Source organism: Salvelinus sp. IW2-2015, linkage group LG35, assembly GCF_002910315.2.
Source record: "Salvelinus sp. IW2-2015 linkage group LG35, ASM291031v2, whole genome shotgun sequence".
In the NCBI taxonomy this organism is placed as follows: Eukaryota; Metazoa; Chordata; class Actinopteri; order Salmoniformes; family Salmonidae; genus Salvelinus; species Salvelinus sp. IW2-2015.
Genome location: NC_036874.1, coordinates 18,010,776 through 18,029,651, shown reverse-complemented (window position 1 = coordinate 18,029,651; position 18,876 = coordinate 18,010,776). Strand labels below are relative to the sequence as shown.

The window sequence follows — 18,876 nt, the reverse complement described above, 5'->3', positions numbered from 1 at the left end:
CAGTGGTAGGCCTATTCACCGACAACGATTACACAGCCTATAGGGAGGAGGTAGGAGACCTGGCAGTGGGGTGCCAAGAAATCAACTTCACCCTCAAAGTGAGCAAGACAAAGGAGCTGATTGTGGACTACAGGAAAAGAAGGGCCGAACACGCCGCCCATTCACATCAAATGGGCTGTAGTGGAGCGGGTCGAGAGTTTCAAATTCCTTGGTGTCCACATCACCAACAAACCATCATGGTTCCAAACACATCAAGACAGTTGTGAAGAGGGCACGACAACACCTTTTCCCCTCAGGAGACTGAAAAGATTTGGCGTGGGTCCTCAGATCCTTAAAAAGTACTACAGCTGCACCATCGAAAGCATCCTAACCGGTTGCATCACCCCCTGGTATGGCAACTGCTCGGCATCCAACAGTGAGGCGCTACAGAGGGTAGTGTGTACGGCCCGGTACATCACGGTGGCCAAGCTTCCTGCCATCCAGGACCTATGTACTAGGCGGAGTCAGAGGAAGGCCCAAAAAATTGTCAAAGACTCCAGTCACCCAAGTCATAGAATGTTCTTTATGCTACCGCACGGCAAGCAGTACCGGAGCGACAAGTCTAGGTCCAAAAGGCTCCTTAACAGCTTCTACCCCCAAGCCATAAGATTGCTGAACAATTAATGAAATGGCCACCATACTATTAAAAGAAATGTACCCTGATGCTACTCGCTGTTTATTATCTATGCATAGTCACTTTACCCCTACCTACATGTACAAATTACCTAGACTAACCTGTACCCCCGCACATTGACTCGGTACTGGTACCCGCTGTATATAGCCTCGTTATTGTTATTTATTGTGTTACTTTTTATTTTTTATTCAATTTTTTACCTTAGTTTATTGAGAAAATGTTTCTTAACTCTATTTTCTTAAAATGGTATTGTTGGTTAACCTCTCTTGGGTAGGGGGCAGTATTTTCACCTCCGGGTGAAAAGCATGCCCAAAGTAAACTGCCTGTTACTCAGGCCCAGAAGGATATGCATATAATTGGTAGATTTGGATAGAAAACACTTAAAATTATGTCTGTGAGTATAACAGAACTGTTATGGCAGGCGAAACCCCGAGGACAAACCATCCGGGGAAAAAATAAATTGAGGTCATAGGATTTTCCAAATGMTTTCTATGGGATACCCTTTTTATTAGGAACCTGGTTGCAGTTCCTATGGCTTCCACTAGATGTCAATAGTCTTTAGAAATTGTTCYATGTCTTTCTTTTGTGAAATAAAGAAGTAGGGCTGTTCATTGTAAGTGTCACTCCAGGTGGACTCTACTGTTTTGATGTGCGTGAATTGAAGCCGCTTCACGTTGTTTTAATCCGGTATTATTCTGTCTTAAATTTTATAGWTTATTTACGTTTTATGGTACCTGAGGATGGATTAGGAARGTTGTTTGAAATGTTTGGACCAAGTTTACAGGTAACTTATTAGATACTTTGTATACATGTTGGGCGAGTTGAAACCGGGGTATTTCTGAATCAAACGTGCCAAATAAATGGACATTTTTGGGACATGAAGAAGGACATTATCGAACAAAAGGACCATTTGTGATGTTTCTGGGACATTTTGGAGTGCCAACAGAAGAAGATCTTCAAAGGTAAGGCATGAATTATATCGCTATTTCTGACTTTTGTGGCGCACCTGCCTGGTTGAAATATGATTTTCATGTGTTTGTATGCGGGGTGCTGTTCTCAGATAATCGCATGGTCTGCTTTTGCCGTAAAGCCTTTTTGAAATCTGAAWCAGCGGCTGGATTAACAAGAAGTTAAGCTTTATTTTGATGTATAACACATATATTTTCAAGAATGTMAAATATTTGAATTTGGTATTTTTGAATTTCGCGCTATGCAATTTCAACGGATGTTGGCCAGGAGGGACGCTACCCTCCCACCTGCCCATAAGAAGTTAACTCCTTTGGGATCGGTGCCTGGCTAATGCAATTAGCATGAGGTTGTAAGTAACAAGAACATTTCCCCAGGACGTAGACATATCTGATATTGGCAGAAAGCTTAAATTCTTGTTAATCTAACTGCAATGTCCAAATTACAYTAGCTATTACAGTGAAAAAATAACATGCTATTGTTTGAGGAGAGTGAACAGTTTTGAACATGAAAATGTATTAATAAAGAAATTATTTGGGAAGTCTTGATACAAAATTTTGAACAGAAATGCAATGGTTCATTGGATCACACTAAAACGTTGCACATACACTGCTGCCATCGAGTGGCCAACATTTAAATTGCAGTTTGGCTGGAATAATACATTACGGAAATTCTCTTGAATTTCAAAGATGATGGTACTCAAAAAATACAAAAGCAGGTTTTTTTWTTTTCTTTGTATTAACATTTACCAGATCTATTGTTATATTCTCCTACATTCCTTTCACATTTCTACAAACTTCAGTGTTTCCTTTCAAATGGTACCAATAACATTCATATCCTTGCTTTAGAGCCTGAGTTACAGGCAGTTAGTTTTGGATATGTCATTTTAGACAAAAATTMAAAAAAAGGGGTGGATCCTTAAGAGGTTTTTAAGGGCTTGTTAGTAAGTATTTCACGGTAAGGTCAACACTTTTTGTATTCGGTGCGTGACAAACACWATTTTATTTTATTTGGTGATCGGGGTCTGACTGTATGTCGCATGAAAAGGGTGTATTGGTCTCGCTCTAGCGGCATACTCTGTGGTTTTCCATTGGGACAGTCATATCAATTAGGATTACTCTATGGACCATTCCATGTCTTTGTAAACTCAGCAAAAAAATAAACGTCCTCTCACTGTCAACTGCGTTTATTTTCAGCAAACTTAACATGCATAAATATTTGTATGAACATAAACAAGATTCAACAACTAAGACATAAACTGAACAAGTTCCACAGACATGTGACTAACAGATATTAAATAATGTGTCCCTGAACAAGGGGAGGGGGGGTCAAAATCAAAAGTAACAGTCAGTATCTGGTATGGCTACCAGCTGCATTAAGTACTGCTGTGCATCTCCTCCTCATCGACTGCACCAGATTTGCCAGTTCTTGATGTGAGATGCTACCCCACTCTTCCAGCAAGAAACCTGCAAGTTCCCGGACATTTCTGGGGGGAATGGCCCTAGCCCTCACCCTCCGATCCAACAGGTCACAGACGTGCTCAADGGGATTGAGATCCAGGCTCTTCGATGGCCATGGCAGAACACTGACATTCCTGTCTTTCAGGAAATCACGCACAGAACGAGCAGTATGGCTGGTGGCATTGTCATGCTGGAGGGCCATGTCAGGATGAGCCTGCAGGAAGGTTACCACAGGAGGGAGGAGGATGTCTTCCCTGTAACGCACAGAGTTGAGATTGCCTGCAATGACAGCAAGCTCAGTCTGATGATGCTGTGACACACCGCCCCAGACCATGATGGACCCTCCACCTCCAAATCGATCCCGCTCCAGAGAACAGGCCTCGGTGTAACGCTCATTCCTTCGACGATAAACGCGAATCCGACCATCACCCTTGGTGAGACAAAACCGCGACTCGTCAGTGAACAGCACTTTCTGCCAGTCCTGTCTGGTCCAGCGATGGTGGGTTTGTACCCATAGGCGACATTGTTGCCGGTGATTTCTGGTGAGGACCTGCCTTTACAACGGGCCTACAAGCCCTCAGTCCAGCCTCTCTCAGCCTATTGCGGACAGTTTGAGCACTAACTGAGGGATTCTGCAGTTGTTGTTGCCATCCTGTACCTGTCCCGCAGGTGTGATGTTTGGCGGTACCGATCCTGTGCAGGTGTTGTTACACGTGGTCTGCCACTGCGAGGACAATCAGCTGTTCGTCCTGTCTCCCTGTAGCGCTGTCTTAGGAGTCTCACAGTATGGACGTTACAATTTATTGCCCTGGCCACATCTGCATTCCTCATGCCTCCTTGCAGCATGCCTAAGGCACGTTCACACAGATGAGCAGGGACACTGGGCATCTTCCTTTTGGTATTTTCAGAGTCAGTAGAAAGGCCTCTTTAGTGTCCACAGTTTTCATAACTGTGACCTTAATTGCCTACCGTCTGTAAGCTGTTAGTGTCTTAACGACCGTTCAACAGGTGCATGTTCATTAATTGTTTATGGTTCATTGAACAAGCATGGGAAACAGTGWATGAAGATCTGTGAAGTTGTTTGGATTTTTACGAATTATCTTTGAAAGACAGGGTCCTGAAAGGGGACATTTCTTTTTTTGCTGGGTTTAGTTGTTAAAGCTGTGTAACATGTCCAGTGTTACGAAACCGATTAACTAGCCTACTAATATTGTTGCACTCGCAAAGTCTAGGGGTCTTAGGCCTAGTTAACTGGTCTGTAACCGGATTTAAAACATGCATCTACGTGAGAAATCAATGTATGCGCCTAGGTGTTGAATGTACCCAGGGAGACAGCAACCTTACCTTGTTCCAGGGCCAGCTCTGTCTCTCTTGACCTCTTGGTCAGCCATCCAAGCTGATTATTATTTGTGACGAAACATAAATATGTACAAAAAGGAAAAAATACAGAAGGCATGCCCAAACTAAAGACTCAAAAACAAAATGAAATGCCTCTTGGCCACCAAACAAGACCAGCCGCRTCACGGCTTGCATACTGGGAGACTGACTGACGATCACCTTACCCATGAGGGTCTATGCCCTGTCTAAGTCGGGGGGTTTCTACTAAGCTATATGGAATTGTTTCACGAAGGTCATACCAATGATCATTTTTCTATTTGATTTTGAATTTAAAGACCCCTTGAAGGTTTATCTGCTATTAGCCCATCTAAACGCATTGAATAACATTTTCACTACATGGAACAATGTAAAAAGGAAGTTTGTTTTGAAGTATCTGTCCCATATCTGAGAGACATCAGGAAACATTTGTTTGTTTTATTTGACATGCATTTAACCCCTTATTTATGTCACTAATCGGTCTCCATAGATTCTTCCATTGTTTTTTTCCGACTGGTACCGGGTGACCTTCAGACGAGTCTTGTGAGGCCTGTGAAAAACGATATGTACGTGTTCATGAGAGTCTCACCTTTACACAGAGGCGTCATATTAGTGTGTAGCCGAAATTGTTCAGACGTGACGGACAGAAGTTGGCAGATTGGCTGTACCGACTTCGGATGTGACGCTTGTCTCATCGTGTTCATGAGAGTCTTGTCTTTCCATAAAGGGGTCATAATAGTTTGTAGGTCAAACCGTTCGGACGCTACAGATGATTTTGTGAGAAGATGTTCTGTCTCGTGATATGACCAACATCGACCTTAGGGGGTTAATTGGCAGCACCTGGTGTGCTTATCAAATAGGCTCAACACCTCAACCAGGTTGCTGCTGCCCCCTGGAGGAATGGAGTGTGGAAGTGTATCCTAGATAATGTGTTTGTCTATGCCCTGACACTAACTTTGCCCCCATATCATAACAGCAGTAAAATCAATAAAAAAACAGTCATACTATGAGAGCAAATGGGTTCCCGACTAGGGTTTGGCATCAACAACAAAAGGAAGGGAAATTGTGCAAAACACACACACTTTTTTTTCGATTTAAAGCACCTATCTAAGATCCAAGGGCCCCGAGAATAGGATTGGATTACTGTCGGGCAGATTTACTCGCTTAGCTCTCAACCACTGCATCATCGTAGGGCCCCCTGCCWCTGGATCAATAGGTATATTTACTGCACCTGTTTCAGGGAGACTTTCACAGTGGGCAGGGCATTAAACAAACACAAGACAGGACCCGTCCCAATGACAGGACGCTCTGTCTGTCTAATTGTGTCTGTCTGTCTGTCTGTCCGTCTGTCTGTCTGTCTACACTGTGTCACGCCCCAAAATGTCACGCACATTCACTTAAACGGGTATTAGACCAGCAGGCCGGAGATGGGAGGGCACTAGGCTATTATTTCAACAAGAGACAAAAGACAGTCTGAAAGAAACCGAGAGCGTTTCACTAATAATGCAGGCGCATTTCACTCATAGCCACGGACTGATATAGCCGTCTGTAGCGCGGGCGGCCATGGTTTTCACTCCACAGTTTGTTCAGGATTTGGTCAAARTGCAGATCGTTTGAGGAGACCTTATTCTGAAGTGTGATGAACGTAGTGACAATAGTGCCATTCTGACACATATTTGCCTAAACGGTTACACAGTAACAATAATCTTTTGTTTGTTAACATCAGTAGTAGCTGGAAAACACGAGGCACAACCAAGTGAAAATGTCCTCTACACACAATGCCAAGTGTATTAAACACTTCTCACTGCGATGACATAGACTGAGATGTGTTGCCAAAGTAAATCATGTTATGCTATTGGGTTTATGGAAGTATCAAATGTATACTGAATTGCCAATTGTGTGTTTTCAACCTCTGCCCTGAATCCCTATGTAACCTCCTGCTCTGCAGGCTGGTGCACCATAATTGAAATCACTTGAGGTAAAATGGCCTTCCTTCACAAAGTGCTTTTATGAAGGTTAAAGCGGCAATCAGCAGTTCAAACCATAACTGAGCCACCACCCCATCACTGTTTTGGTAAAAAGCTGAGGGATGGGGCTGGAGAAATATAACCACTCTCAAATTACTTGACCTCTCTCTGGATGCAAGGACTGACCATCCATGATATCAAAAATATAGTTTTAACCATATTTTGAGGCTATACAGTGTTTGTTTACATTTACGTTGCTTACAGACATTAGAGTAAAACAAGCTTATATGTTGGGTTCTGATCTCATCAGACATTTCTAAGTTATATTATTGAAYAATCAATGGGTATATATCATTCATTTACAAGTCCAAAAAATGCATGTATCAATCGCAGACTGCGCCTTTAAGCTACAGCCTATTGAATTATATTATAAAATGCCACACAACTGCTACTCCCCAAGAGTTGAACAAAAGTCTTTATATTTTTTATGTCCTGTCTGGAAAATTAAGAATTTTCACTTGGTAATTGCCAGCACATGAGCTCAAGAATGTGTGGAATGCTGTACTCAAAAATAAGCACAGCAAAAATGAAATTGTATCAATTTGCCAAAGAATACTTGAGAAAGCCTCTGTAAGGACACATCTGATTGCAGTGACACAAAATGCAGTTGAGAAATACTTTGTGGCATACATTTCCACATCAGCACCGAAGTGCACCGCAGGGCAAACTCAACTGACAGTCACAGACCGTTGTGTAATACTCCAGTACAACAAATAAGTAAAGTTGAAAAGAAATCCTATTACGTGTAGTAATTATTGTGGTGTTGAATGTGGTTAAACTCCTTGTTAACGAGGGGGCTCTGGGTAAGCAGGCTCTCAGCCCCTATACTGTCACTCATCACTCGAGAAAAATATTACATCCAGTCGCCAAAGGCTGATGTGCTGATTTCTGAACTTGTTTTACAATAGGTAAAAAGAAAGGGGGATACCTAGTCAGTTGTACAACTGAACGGATTCAACTGAAATGTGTCTCCCGCATTTAACCCAACCCCTTTGAATCAGAGAGGTGCGGGGGGCCGCCATAATCCACATCCACGTCTTCAGCGCCAGGGAACAGTGGGTTAACTGCCTTGCTCAGTGGCAGAAAGACAGATTTGACCTTGTCAGCTCAGGGATTTGATCCAGCAACCTTTTGGTTACTGGCCCAACACTCCAGCCACTAGGCTACCTGCCACTGCAGGTGTTCTACTGTGCTCTGTCCTCACATATTACTTTTTTATATGATTAAATACATTTTTCTGTCCTGAGGCCCTCTGATTGGATCAAGTCATTATCATGTCTGCAGCCCCGTAGTCATAGCCATCAGCTGCTTAGAGAGAGGATGCTGGTAAGGGGYAAGGAACAATTATGGCCAAGACATTAACTTCATTTTCATGGACACTGTGGTGTATACATGAGGGACAATAAAAAAAGCTGATATCAAATAATCATATTTGTCTTTTGGAGCCACTTCAAGTGGTTTTCATTTTGGTCTCATGCATCATTTCTTTTCATGTTAAATTGAAAGACGTTCGTTTATAAACCGCAATGGAAAATGTGTTTCAAATAGTGTTAACAATTCACCTAATATTGTATTACGGAACAAAATACCAAAGGCTACGTTATCGTCCATCATATCTCATGTCCTATTGGCAGAGACAAGGCTATGACAGAGAAACATTTGTTCCTCTTGAAATAAGTGCAAATGGAATTTGCTGTTTACAGGTTTAATTAAAACATTTTTTTTTATCTAAATGCTCTGTCTGCAAGTGCATGATAATGTTGGGTTTAATTGTATCTCAAATGAGAAAAACATGATGATAAAGTTTTCATGATTGCGCATAAAGAAAATAACATCCGCAGACATAACTGGATAGGAGGGGTATTTAAAATGAGTTAACAACAAAAGTATCTCAACACAGGAGATTCGATCTCACACCAGCCAGCACAGGAAATGTTCATTCTCACCAGATGGCCTTTCTGTGTGAACATCAGCAGTGTGTTCGTGCGTGCGTTTTTGTGCATCTGTGTGCGTTCGTGTGTCTGTGCGTGCATGCGGGCCATGTGGGAGGTTTTGTGTGACACTCCGGTGGGCGATGCTGGGCGGCCAATCACCAGTGCTCGCTTTCTCTGTCACACACACGCGCACATGTGCAGACTACCTACTCCAATCACATACGCCACACAGACATCATTCTCACACATACACACCACGGCAATATGAAGGAATGCATCTTGAATGTGATCAAGTAGAGAACTTGTCACTACACTGCTGGTAATAGAAGAACATCAGCTTCACATGCAGAATCTTTCCCTCTGGTACAGACAGAGTTTTCTTTCACATCTGCCATCGATCATGTGACCTGTCATTGCTGTCATTCCACACTAACGAAGGTATACTCTCGGTGACACGGTGTAACATGTCTGTGAGACTAATGCTCTTTTGGGGCCATGTCATTACTAAAGGGGTATGAATCAGTGTCCCACTCCAGCTACATTTGCTAAGGAAGCAGACAATATGCTGTCTGCCAATAGAGCTTGTTCAAACAAATCAAATCATTTCTAATGGAAATGGTTCAACAACAAAAAATGCGTACATTATTTGAAACAAGTGTAATATGGAAAATGTTTATATTATTATTATTATTACCATATATGTGTACCAGAAATACTTTTTTATTATTCACTGCAGTACTTTGAAACTTAAAAGAACATTTTATTTGAAAGACTCGGAGTTGCAAAGTACACTGTCATGTCTTGTTTCAGTAGTACAGCAAGAACAAAATTGTACTACCTCGTGTCATTTGTAAACCAAACAAGGCACCATCATTACTTATGATAGGCAACCCCATAGTCTAAAGCTATACAAAGTGGGTCGTGAGCCAATATCATTTCAAAAATGTTTTTGTACATACAACTGGCTGCACTAAAAGCTCTGAAGGATATTTGCCAACACTAGTGTTAGAAATAAAGTGGATCGGATTTGTAAATATTAGAACTTTTCTGCTACATATCATCAGCATGGAACACTGTATATGTAAACCTGCATTGTATACACATATCCTTACTTCATTTTCCCATTTCCATGCAGTGAGCAGTAGGACAAGCAGTACTTACTATTCCTCAGGTCTGAATAACGGCTATCGTCTAATAGTCACACACACACAGGCGCACACACTCTGTGATTTGTGACTAAATAATCATACATGTGTTGCCCATGTTATCAAGTGATATAAACAAAGTTTTACATCACCAATCTATTATGTTAAGATGAGATCATATCTGTGCAGTGTAAGTGTCCTTTTTTCTTCCAGATACAAGACATCTTAGTCAAGGGAAGCTGGGGGACAGATGCTTGCTAATTATATTCTTTCATTAGATTTATTTTTTTACTCTTCAAGGGAAAAAGAAATGTTCCCAAATTMAACATGTTCCCTCAGCCTCTGTCAGGATTTATATATGTTTTATTCACCATCAATGTCTGGGAATCCAGCTCTTAACTGCTATTCTTCCCCAGAAGGACACTATTATTTATTTTATGTTCCCAAAATAAAGGGGCCATTTCAAAGGGGCCATTTCAAAGGGGCCATTTCAAAGGGGCCATCAGGAAAATGCGTTTACATAAAACAGAAGTATTTCTTAACATCACCTCAGAGCAGAATTTCTGTATTTTTACTGGGCCTACTGATTTCACAACCGACACCTTGGGGATGACAACCTACATCAGGGGAAGAACACCTTTGATACCTGTAAGGATGTTGGAAAAGCTACATTAACTATTCACTACCCTTACATCCCATATTTTGCCTATGCTATTACAATTCAATAACGTGTCTTTTGTTTCTCAAAAGTCAATGTCAGCAGTATAAAGGAATGAAATCATAGCTGCTGATGAACATGATTTAAACACCAAAAATATTACAGGAATTACATTTGGAATCATTTACTACGACGACGGCTACTGGGGTTGTTTTGATATGTTGGTTGGCTGTGATCGAATAGAGATGAAAGATAGGGGTCTGTTGTGTACACTTTTAGAAAAAAAGGTGCTATCTAGAACATCAAAGGGTTCTTCGGCTGTCTTCGGGGTTATATGTAGAACCCTTTCCGCAGAGGGTTCTACATGGAAACCAAAATAGTTCTACCTGGAACCAAAAAGGGTTCTTCTATGGGGACAGCAGTTCTCCTACGGGGACAGTAATGCTACACTTTTATTACTTTTATTACTTTTATTACTTTTATTACTTTTATTACTTTTAGAAACATTTTCTGCATCTTTGGGTTTTCTAAAAACATTCAGCAACAAACTGTAAATATKAATTGTTGAACGTGAGGTATTGGGCTTCTCTCGAACCCCATGTGACATAAAATTGTCCAAACAGCAATTAGGACATTCCTAGCTGCTTATTTTAAATTTGATTTCAAATATGTCTTTCTAAATATACAGTAGAACGAGAAAGAGGTTTAAAAAAAAAAGAAAGAAAAGACCTAGACTATTTGACACGTCATTTTTTACTTCATCTAATCTCTTCACAACCTTCTAACCCCTTTGAAAAGAAACCAGGAATCCAGCCTGAAAATAAATAAATAATAACAACAGCAAATGTAGAGAAGGAGACCAGTCAAACACAAGTGACCTGTTCTCTCTTTTTTTATTGGAGAAGGATTTGATTGTGTGGATGAGGTTGTACTCTGATGAGTAGCATAAGATACCGTACCAGAGGGCCAACTCTGCAAATAGTAGGAGTGGTACGCTGAAAACAATTAAAACTACACGTGATAGACAGCTCAGTCAAAGGTTAACGATAAGTCACAGACAAAACGTCTGGTTTAAAAAGTGCATTCACAAACATGACAAATACTCTCAAAGGATGTCTATTTTCATGTGATACAAAATATGCATACCTGTTTTAGAGTTGTCTGTATTTCTATACACATGTATTTCTTTAAAATGACATTTTCCCCCATCTTTTTAAAAAAAGGTTTAAAATCAGGTTTGTGATAATAGCAGCTTCGGATATCTCAGCGTCTTCACTGTGCACCAGACATGTCACACATTGTCTTGGCTGGATATCCAAATGAAACTTCACAATGTGTCTCTGTTGTACAACTGAAATGACATGTTGTCTTTATTGAAAGAGATATTTATAAGTGAAGTCTGCAGTTTAGAAAAAAAGGATCAATAAAATGCTGGGGCCATTAAATATATTTTCTTATACCCGCTTTTTTTATCAATATCATAAATACTAAAGACACAGGACAATATTATAAGACAATGCTGGGAGACTTAATGTAAAGATTAAAATAGTTGAAACATTTTTTTCAAGTTTTCTACTTCATGAGAAAAAATTGTAGGCGAGCACAGTAACACCATAATTCCAATTTACTTCAGTCCATTGCTCTTTATCTAAGAACAAACAGAAACATCAGCCAAACAGCAGCTAGTCAGTCTATGCACATATAAGAGTTCGCTCAGCTTCATTTGAGTCCTTTCACAATAAGAGGCTTGCCCATCACAATTGAGTCAAGATATTACTTTTCAAAAATAATCCTTAAAAGCAGTCAAACATACTGATAGAAACCAATAAGTACCATGCAAATCTTGCAAGACGACATATTCTCAAACAAGAGACAAAGTATTCTTCGTATGAGCGAAATATCAATGAGGAGGGGGTGAAAGGGCGAAAGGCAAAGACCTCTAACGAATACTAAATATTATATTTCCAAAACCAAACCAAAAAAAATATGTTTTCTGTACATAATATAGTACATAAGAGTTCAAACTGGATTAGCAGTTTCTTTCCTTTTCGTAAGACTCTTGTCTTTCCTCAAAGTCTTTTCCTTACTAATAATAAAGTCCTTAATTGATCCCAATCTCTTTATTTTCCTCCATAAATCGAGCGAAGGGGCGTCTAGCCCCAACCTCCAGACCTGTCTTATCCATCCCAGTCATGGGAGGACTGCTGCTGGCATTCACCCGGTCCATACGGTCCATATGGTCCATACCTCCAGACATGGCCCCTAGTGAGGTCATACCTCCACCACCCAGGCTGACGGGCAACTGGGGGATGCCTCCGTTCTGGATGACGGAGATCTCGTTGTTCTTCATGGCCAGGCCGTTGGTGATGGCGGCAGCATACTGGTTCCAGAAGCCAGCGTCTACGTTCATGGCCCTCGCCGCCAAGTCCTTCTGAAACATCTCGCTAAACTTCATGGCGTCCCCGCCCAGCAAGGCCATGGGGTTCTCCACAGAGAGACGGCGTCCACGACGGGCTGGCGCATTGTTCCACATGTGGGTGCCCATGTGCACCTGCATTCAGTCAACAGGAAACACAAGGAACAGACATTATTATTCAAGAGCCTCTGGTCTTTTTTTCCTGTTCTTTATATAACTTTATTTTTGAAGCAGACAAAGGTACCCCTTTTCCTATACTTTAAATGCAGTTTATTATTATATTCTCTCTCATACCTTCAGGTTGCCTTTAGTGGTGAAGGCRCTTCCACAGATCGAGCAGCCAAATGGTTTRTCTCCTGTGTGTGTGCGCTCATGGATCTGCAGGGCACTAGCTGAGGAGAAGTTCTTCCCACAGTTGTGGCAGTTGTGCTGCTTGGGGGTGCGACGGGGAGTTGGCGGTGCCAGCATGGGGGTGATACTGGGGCTCATGTTGGTCTGGGGTGCAGAAGCGGGCACTTGGATGCCCACGGGCATGTAAGGACCGTCATTCAGGGACATGGGCTTTCTGTGCCTGTGCCCATTCATCTCCATTTTGATCATGTTGGATGCTGTGTTTAGCAAGCTAGAGTTGCTCAGACCTAGAGAGACAAAAAAGAAGAGGATATGTTTAGTTGGGAGAACGGAGACGTGTGTTATTCAAATGACACATGTGGAACACAATGATTTTAGACATTTCAGATATCATTCATGTAAATTGTGATTTGTATTTATTCATTTATACATTTTCCTAGGAAACAAATTAACAATAAATGAACCATATCAAAGTCAGGATCATTGAATATACCTCTATCTCTGCCCAGGAACATCATGTTGAAGTGGTTCTCCTCCTTGATGAAGTGCCTGCTAGGCTGGGTTATGCTAGCAGTCAGGTCCAATGCCACATTACCTTCAGACACAGGTGCCGGGGATGGGGTGTCTGACTTCTCAGACTTCACTGTAGCCATCCCGTTGGTCTCCTGCCCCTCTGCTGCAGTGCTGCTGCTATGGTTGAGTGTGGCTGGGGACTTGGATCGATGACTCTCAGGGTGACTGTGAGCAGGGGAGAGGGGCTGCATGGACCCTGAGGACTCAGATAGTGCCGGGCTTCCAACACTCTGGCCTTCCAGATCCCCCGAGGCATACAGCGAGTCATTGTTGAAGAAGTCATTCTCCCCTCCAAACCTGCCACCATTCTGCATGGGCTTCAGCCCGAACGAGCGGCTCATATTGACAGAGGAGTCGATCATCTTCATCTGGTTCTCCAGAGCAGCGATGCTGGAGATGACAGAGGTAGGCGGGGAGCGACCAGGGGACATTCCTGAATATGGATGGAGAGGTTTGGATGGGTCCATCATCATCTCTCCTTCTTTCAGCTCTGCTTCGTCCTCCATAGCTGCCTCCATCTCATCCAGTAGCTCGTCATCGTAGTTGCTCATGGCGTCTAAGCTCTTCTCGTCAAAGGAGAGGTCGGTGTCCATCTCCTGAAGACTCTCAGGCAGGGGGGTGTTGGAGATCTGGCCCCCCATGTGCATGCGGATGTGCTGTTGCAGGACTACAGCGTTCGTGAACTTCTTCTGGCAGATGGGGCAGGAGTGTTGGACCCGGAGAGGGGGCTTGGAACGATGGACCCCAAAGTGTGTTTTCAGATTGCCCTTGGTGGTGAACGCTCGGCCGCAGACCTTACATTTGAAAGGCCTTTCTCCTGTGTGAATGCGGTAGTGCATCTTGAGGGCGCTCTGGCAGCTGAGCACACGGTGACAGATGACACACTGGTTGGGGTCGGTCATCTTCTTGTCGATGTTCTCCACCAGCTGCTGCAGCTTTGAGGTCTCAGACGTTTGCATAGAGTCCAGGAGGCCGCCGAACGGAAACTTGGCCTTGAACTGATCAGAGATCATGGGGAGGATTGGATGGGAAACAGAGGAGGGGGCAATGATGCGTTCAGTATAGCTGCTAGTGGATGTGGTCGCGGTGACCGTGGTGGCGAGGACCACTTGAGTAACGGTGGTGGTGGTGGTCGTGTTCTCACCAGGCCTGGAAGTGGGGAGGTTTGGGGGTAGGTGGATGCCCTCTGGTTTAAGAATGGGAGGCATGTCACCCCCTAAGTTGGGCTGCGGAGACCGTGAGGTGGTGATCATGCCTGCTTCAGCGAAGATGTTAGGTGATAGAGAGGCACACTCACTGGAGGGTGGGGAGGGCCTCTGGGGTGATCTGCTAAGGGGAGTGAGGCTCGGGGAATCACCGTAGCCTCCCATCATGCTGGGGAGAGTTGGGGGGAACTGGAGCCCGACTGAGGTGGGGACTGTGGGGAGAACAGGTTTGCTGTCCAGCCAGGTGGTCACCGGCTTCTCTGGGGGGAAGGACATACCATACGGTATGCCTGAGCTGGTCGGCACGTTATCCAGGTATTCTGGCACGGGATAAGGGTTCATCTGGACATGCGGGTACTTCTCCTTGTGCCTCTGGAAGTGGACCTTCAGATTGCCCTTAGTGGAGAACCGGTTTCCGCAGATGTTGCACTTGAAGGGCCGTTCGCCGGTGTGAGAGCGCAGGTGGATCTGCAGGGCACTGTCACTGCCAAACACCTTGGCACAGAACCTACACTTATGCTTGAAGAAGGGGTCCTCGGAGCTGGGCTTGGTGTCGAAGACAGACACGTTGGGGGGCTTTCCCTTGCGGTGCCTCATCAGAGCGGAGAGTGGGTCAAGTGCATTGGCCGTGGCAGCTATACTGGCTAGCGGGTTTGGGAAGATGACACTGCTAGATGAACTGTGAGGTATCAGCGGTAGATCGGAGGGACTGGTGCTCAGGAGGCTGCTGTGGCCTAGTGAAAGGGGGCTGCTGGAATTCCTTGGCAGAGCTGTACTGCTGCTGCTCATGCCTCCTCCAGCTGTGGATCCAGCTCCACTGCTGCTGCTGTGTGTGATTGAAGCCATGCAGGAAGGCAGTAGAGACGACAGCACATTACCACTGAACGGAGGGAAAGAGGAGTTTGCTGAGGTGGTGTTGGGCATCGAAACATTTGACTGCTGATTACTACTCGGCTGGGTATGGGAGAAGAGGGGCCCATCTATAGCAGAGGTGAGGGAGGAGGAGGAGGAGCCCAGGCTGTTTAGCGGTGAGGGCAACCTGATGGGTAGCTGGTGGACAGGGGGAGTGATGAAGTTGTGTAACTGCTGGAGTTGGCTGGGCACGGCAGGGAGGCTGGAGGATGACGGCCCCTGGGAGCCAGCAACTGTGCTGTGGTGGTGGCGGTGATGGTTCTGGGTTGGCTGGGTGACGGAGGGCTGTCTTTGCATCAACGCCACCTGACTGCGGATCTGTTCGATCAGTTGGAGTTGATGGATCTGTTGCTGCTGCAGCGCCATCAGCTGGTCCAGGATCATGGGGATGGCCAATGGGGAGACCCCGCTACCGGCCACCGCGGCATGGACACTCTGGGAGAACTGAGCCACTGCCACGCTGGTGCTGTGTAGCGTCTCCAGGGTSACGTTGGTGCTCGGCATGCTGTAGCTCTTCACAGAGGATGGGGCAGGATCGCAAAGCTGAGGTAGAGCACCATCTGGCTGTGGGGAGGCGTCACTCTCTTCGAGGTCCACCGGTTTCTCAAGAGACAGCTCCATGGGCTCGTCCTCCTTGTCCAGGGCACTGCTCCCCTCCATGGCTATCTCTGCGCCCTCATCGTCCTCACCGGGGCTGTGGCTGCTGCCCTCTCCAGCGTCCTCGCTGTCTGCCTGGTCACTACGGCAGCTTGGCGAGGGCGATGGCTCTGCAGGATACTCCCGGGAGGGTTCAGTCTCGTTTTCGTTTACTATGAGCACCAGGGGGTTCTTGATGCAGCTCGTCAGGTGTTCACAGAAATCGGACCACTTGAAGAACTCGGCACAACACTTCTCACACACATGGGTCTCCTCGCTCCCACTGCGGCTCTCATTCCCACTGTCTGCGTCATCCAGCACTTCTCCTGTCGCTGAGGATAGAAGGGGATGGAAGGGGGAGGGAGAAAGACAGAATGATAGGAGGGAGACAAAAAAATGAGAATTAATGAATAAATAATCAATAGAATTTCAACACATATTCTGCAGAGCAGCTCTGCAAAGATTTAACCTTTAATTTTTTTTTTCTTTCTTTTAACGTGACCAAAATCAATATTCTTTTCATTTTTTTTTTACTCTGAACAAATTGCCCTAGTTCACCAATTCTCAAGACCCAGTTTTGCGCATTCGAGCCCTCTCAATAGAGCCAGGCTAATAATTTTCTTTGTGCAATCCATCAAATTATGAGGGCCTATCAATTGTGGATACTGCCGCTTAATGAAATTCCATAGAAGCTATTGATTTCCAATATTTCATACAATTCACAGCTGCCTCGTCTGTTGGGTACAAATCAGGTCTTTGATGGGCCCATTATGATTCTCCTATGCTATCAAGCCCCGTCACTTCCACCTGAATTTCAAATGCTTGAGCCTCTTCATTTAGCATTGCTAAGGTAATACATAAGCCCTGCATCTAAAGTGAATAAGTGAATAAATAAATTCAACCTTCAGCATCTGCTGATGCAGTATGGAGGCCCAGTGTATTCTACTTTGAGAGATATTTATAGAATATGTTTCAAATTAAAATGGTTGAGACTTGTTGTTGTTTAGTTCTCCCAGAATGTCCTGGGACATTTGACCCATAATGTAAATGAGGATGTGAGCCCAAAATATAGGAATTACCCGAAAATTGTGCCCTTATGACAGTATATCTTTTGAAATGAGAAACATTCTCTTTTTAAATTAGTAACACGCAGCTTTTGTTACTCAGTTAGGTTTGTTCATCTTTCCTCCTCTCTCTCCCTTTTTGAAATGAGACTCAACAAATTACATGCTAGTGCCATGGCAGCAGTCTCTGATTAGTTACACATGTTTAATCACAGTTGTAAGAAGCCACTTCCTCTTCCGCATACTGCCGTCAAGTGCCAAGAAAGCAAGTAGGTTCATCCGAACATGGTCCTAATTCACACCTGATCAAACCATGAATATACATGCCCCCTTATCCGTTTATTTTATCTCATGTTCAAGTGGATGCATGGCTGAGTCTTTGTGTGTGTGTGTGTGTGTGTGTGTGTGTGTGTGTGTGTGTGTGTGTGTGNGTCAGAACACACATACAGCTCTCTTCCACCCCCAGTAAAAAATATGTGTCCTCCTTTTTACTATTTCGACAAAAGTGGCCAAAATATGCTGTGGAAGGGTGTACTATACAGGTGTTCTGGAACACACACACACACCAACAACAGGAATACCTTCTCATTTCCATAAATGATCCCTATTTTTCCCCCCCCAAATCAATCCAAACGTTTTACATTTGACAGACTACGGTGGTTCATTCAACATGCAGAAAACAGTGAGGGAACCTACGTTGCTCTATGCTTCAGTTCATTTCGAAGGGCACAACATCGCCGACCTGTATCGCGGCCTCTTATACACATCTAGATGTGTATAAGAGACAGGTATTTGTGTGAGGACAGTGTGTTAATTATTCCCATAGTGGGAGCTTGCTACTCTCCTACATGGAAAAACTGCATGACTGCTTTACTTCAGAGACCCCAGCCACTATGACTTGACACCCATAGATGCTTTTTATAGCTCCTTAGAAACATAATTTGCTTGTTTTAAAGTGCTTAACCTGTGTGTAAATAGAAATCACAAGGAGAGAAATAGTGGGTGTCGATGTGAAACCTTTGAAAATGGTCAAATGTAAAGACATGGACCACCTTGTAGGTTACTACGGTTCAGTGGTTTCTTTCAGCCTGAAAATGCATTTCAAGACTATTTATTACCAATTAGTATATTATCACAATCGGTGAATTATGTAATAGTAATATATATGTGTATATATGTATGTGTGTGTGTATAGATGTAAGTGAAAAGAATAATACAACTTTAAATAGTAACATGAATTTGAACTCATTACAAATAAAAACATATTTAATTGTATGATCATTTGCTAAAGAAAATAAATCAAACAGATCCACTACAAATACTTTTTCACCCAGTAACAGAGAGTGAAGATATTAAGTAGTATTCCCACACTAACCCTAACCCGAGTGCAACAGTGTTTTAAAACCTAATTCAAAATGCCATCCCAGGTAGTCATGTTTATATATATATTGTGTGTGTGTGTGTGTGTGTGTGTGTGTGTGT

The 18,876-nt window shown here is 43.6% G+C and overlaps 1 protein-coding gene across 2 annotated transcripts in view; it reads right to left on the bottom strand.

Annotated features, from left to right (window-relative positions):
• Positions 1–11,111: 11,111 nt before the first annotated feature.
• LOC111959022 (sal-like protein 3) overlaps positions 11,112–18,876 on the bottom strand; it is a 21,541-nt gene continuing 13,776 nt past the window's right edge. For both annotated transcript variants that reach the window (XM_023980425.2, XM_023980424.2), the window contains exons 2-4: positions 13,498–16,662; positions 12,948–13,291; positions 11,112–12,788 (exon numbers count right to left, since the gene is read on the bottom strand). In XM_023980425.2, coding sequence (XP_023836193.1) covers positions 12,339–12,788; positions 12,948–13,291; positions 13,498–16,662 — 3,959 coding nt within the window. In that variant the 3' untranslated portion in view covers positions 11,112–12,338. The remainder of the gene's footprint in view (positions 12,789–12,947; positions 13,292–13,497; positions 16,663–18,876) is intronic.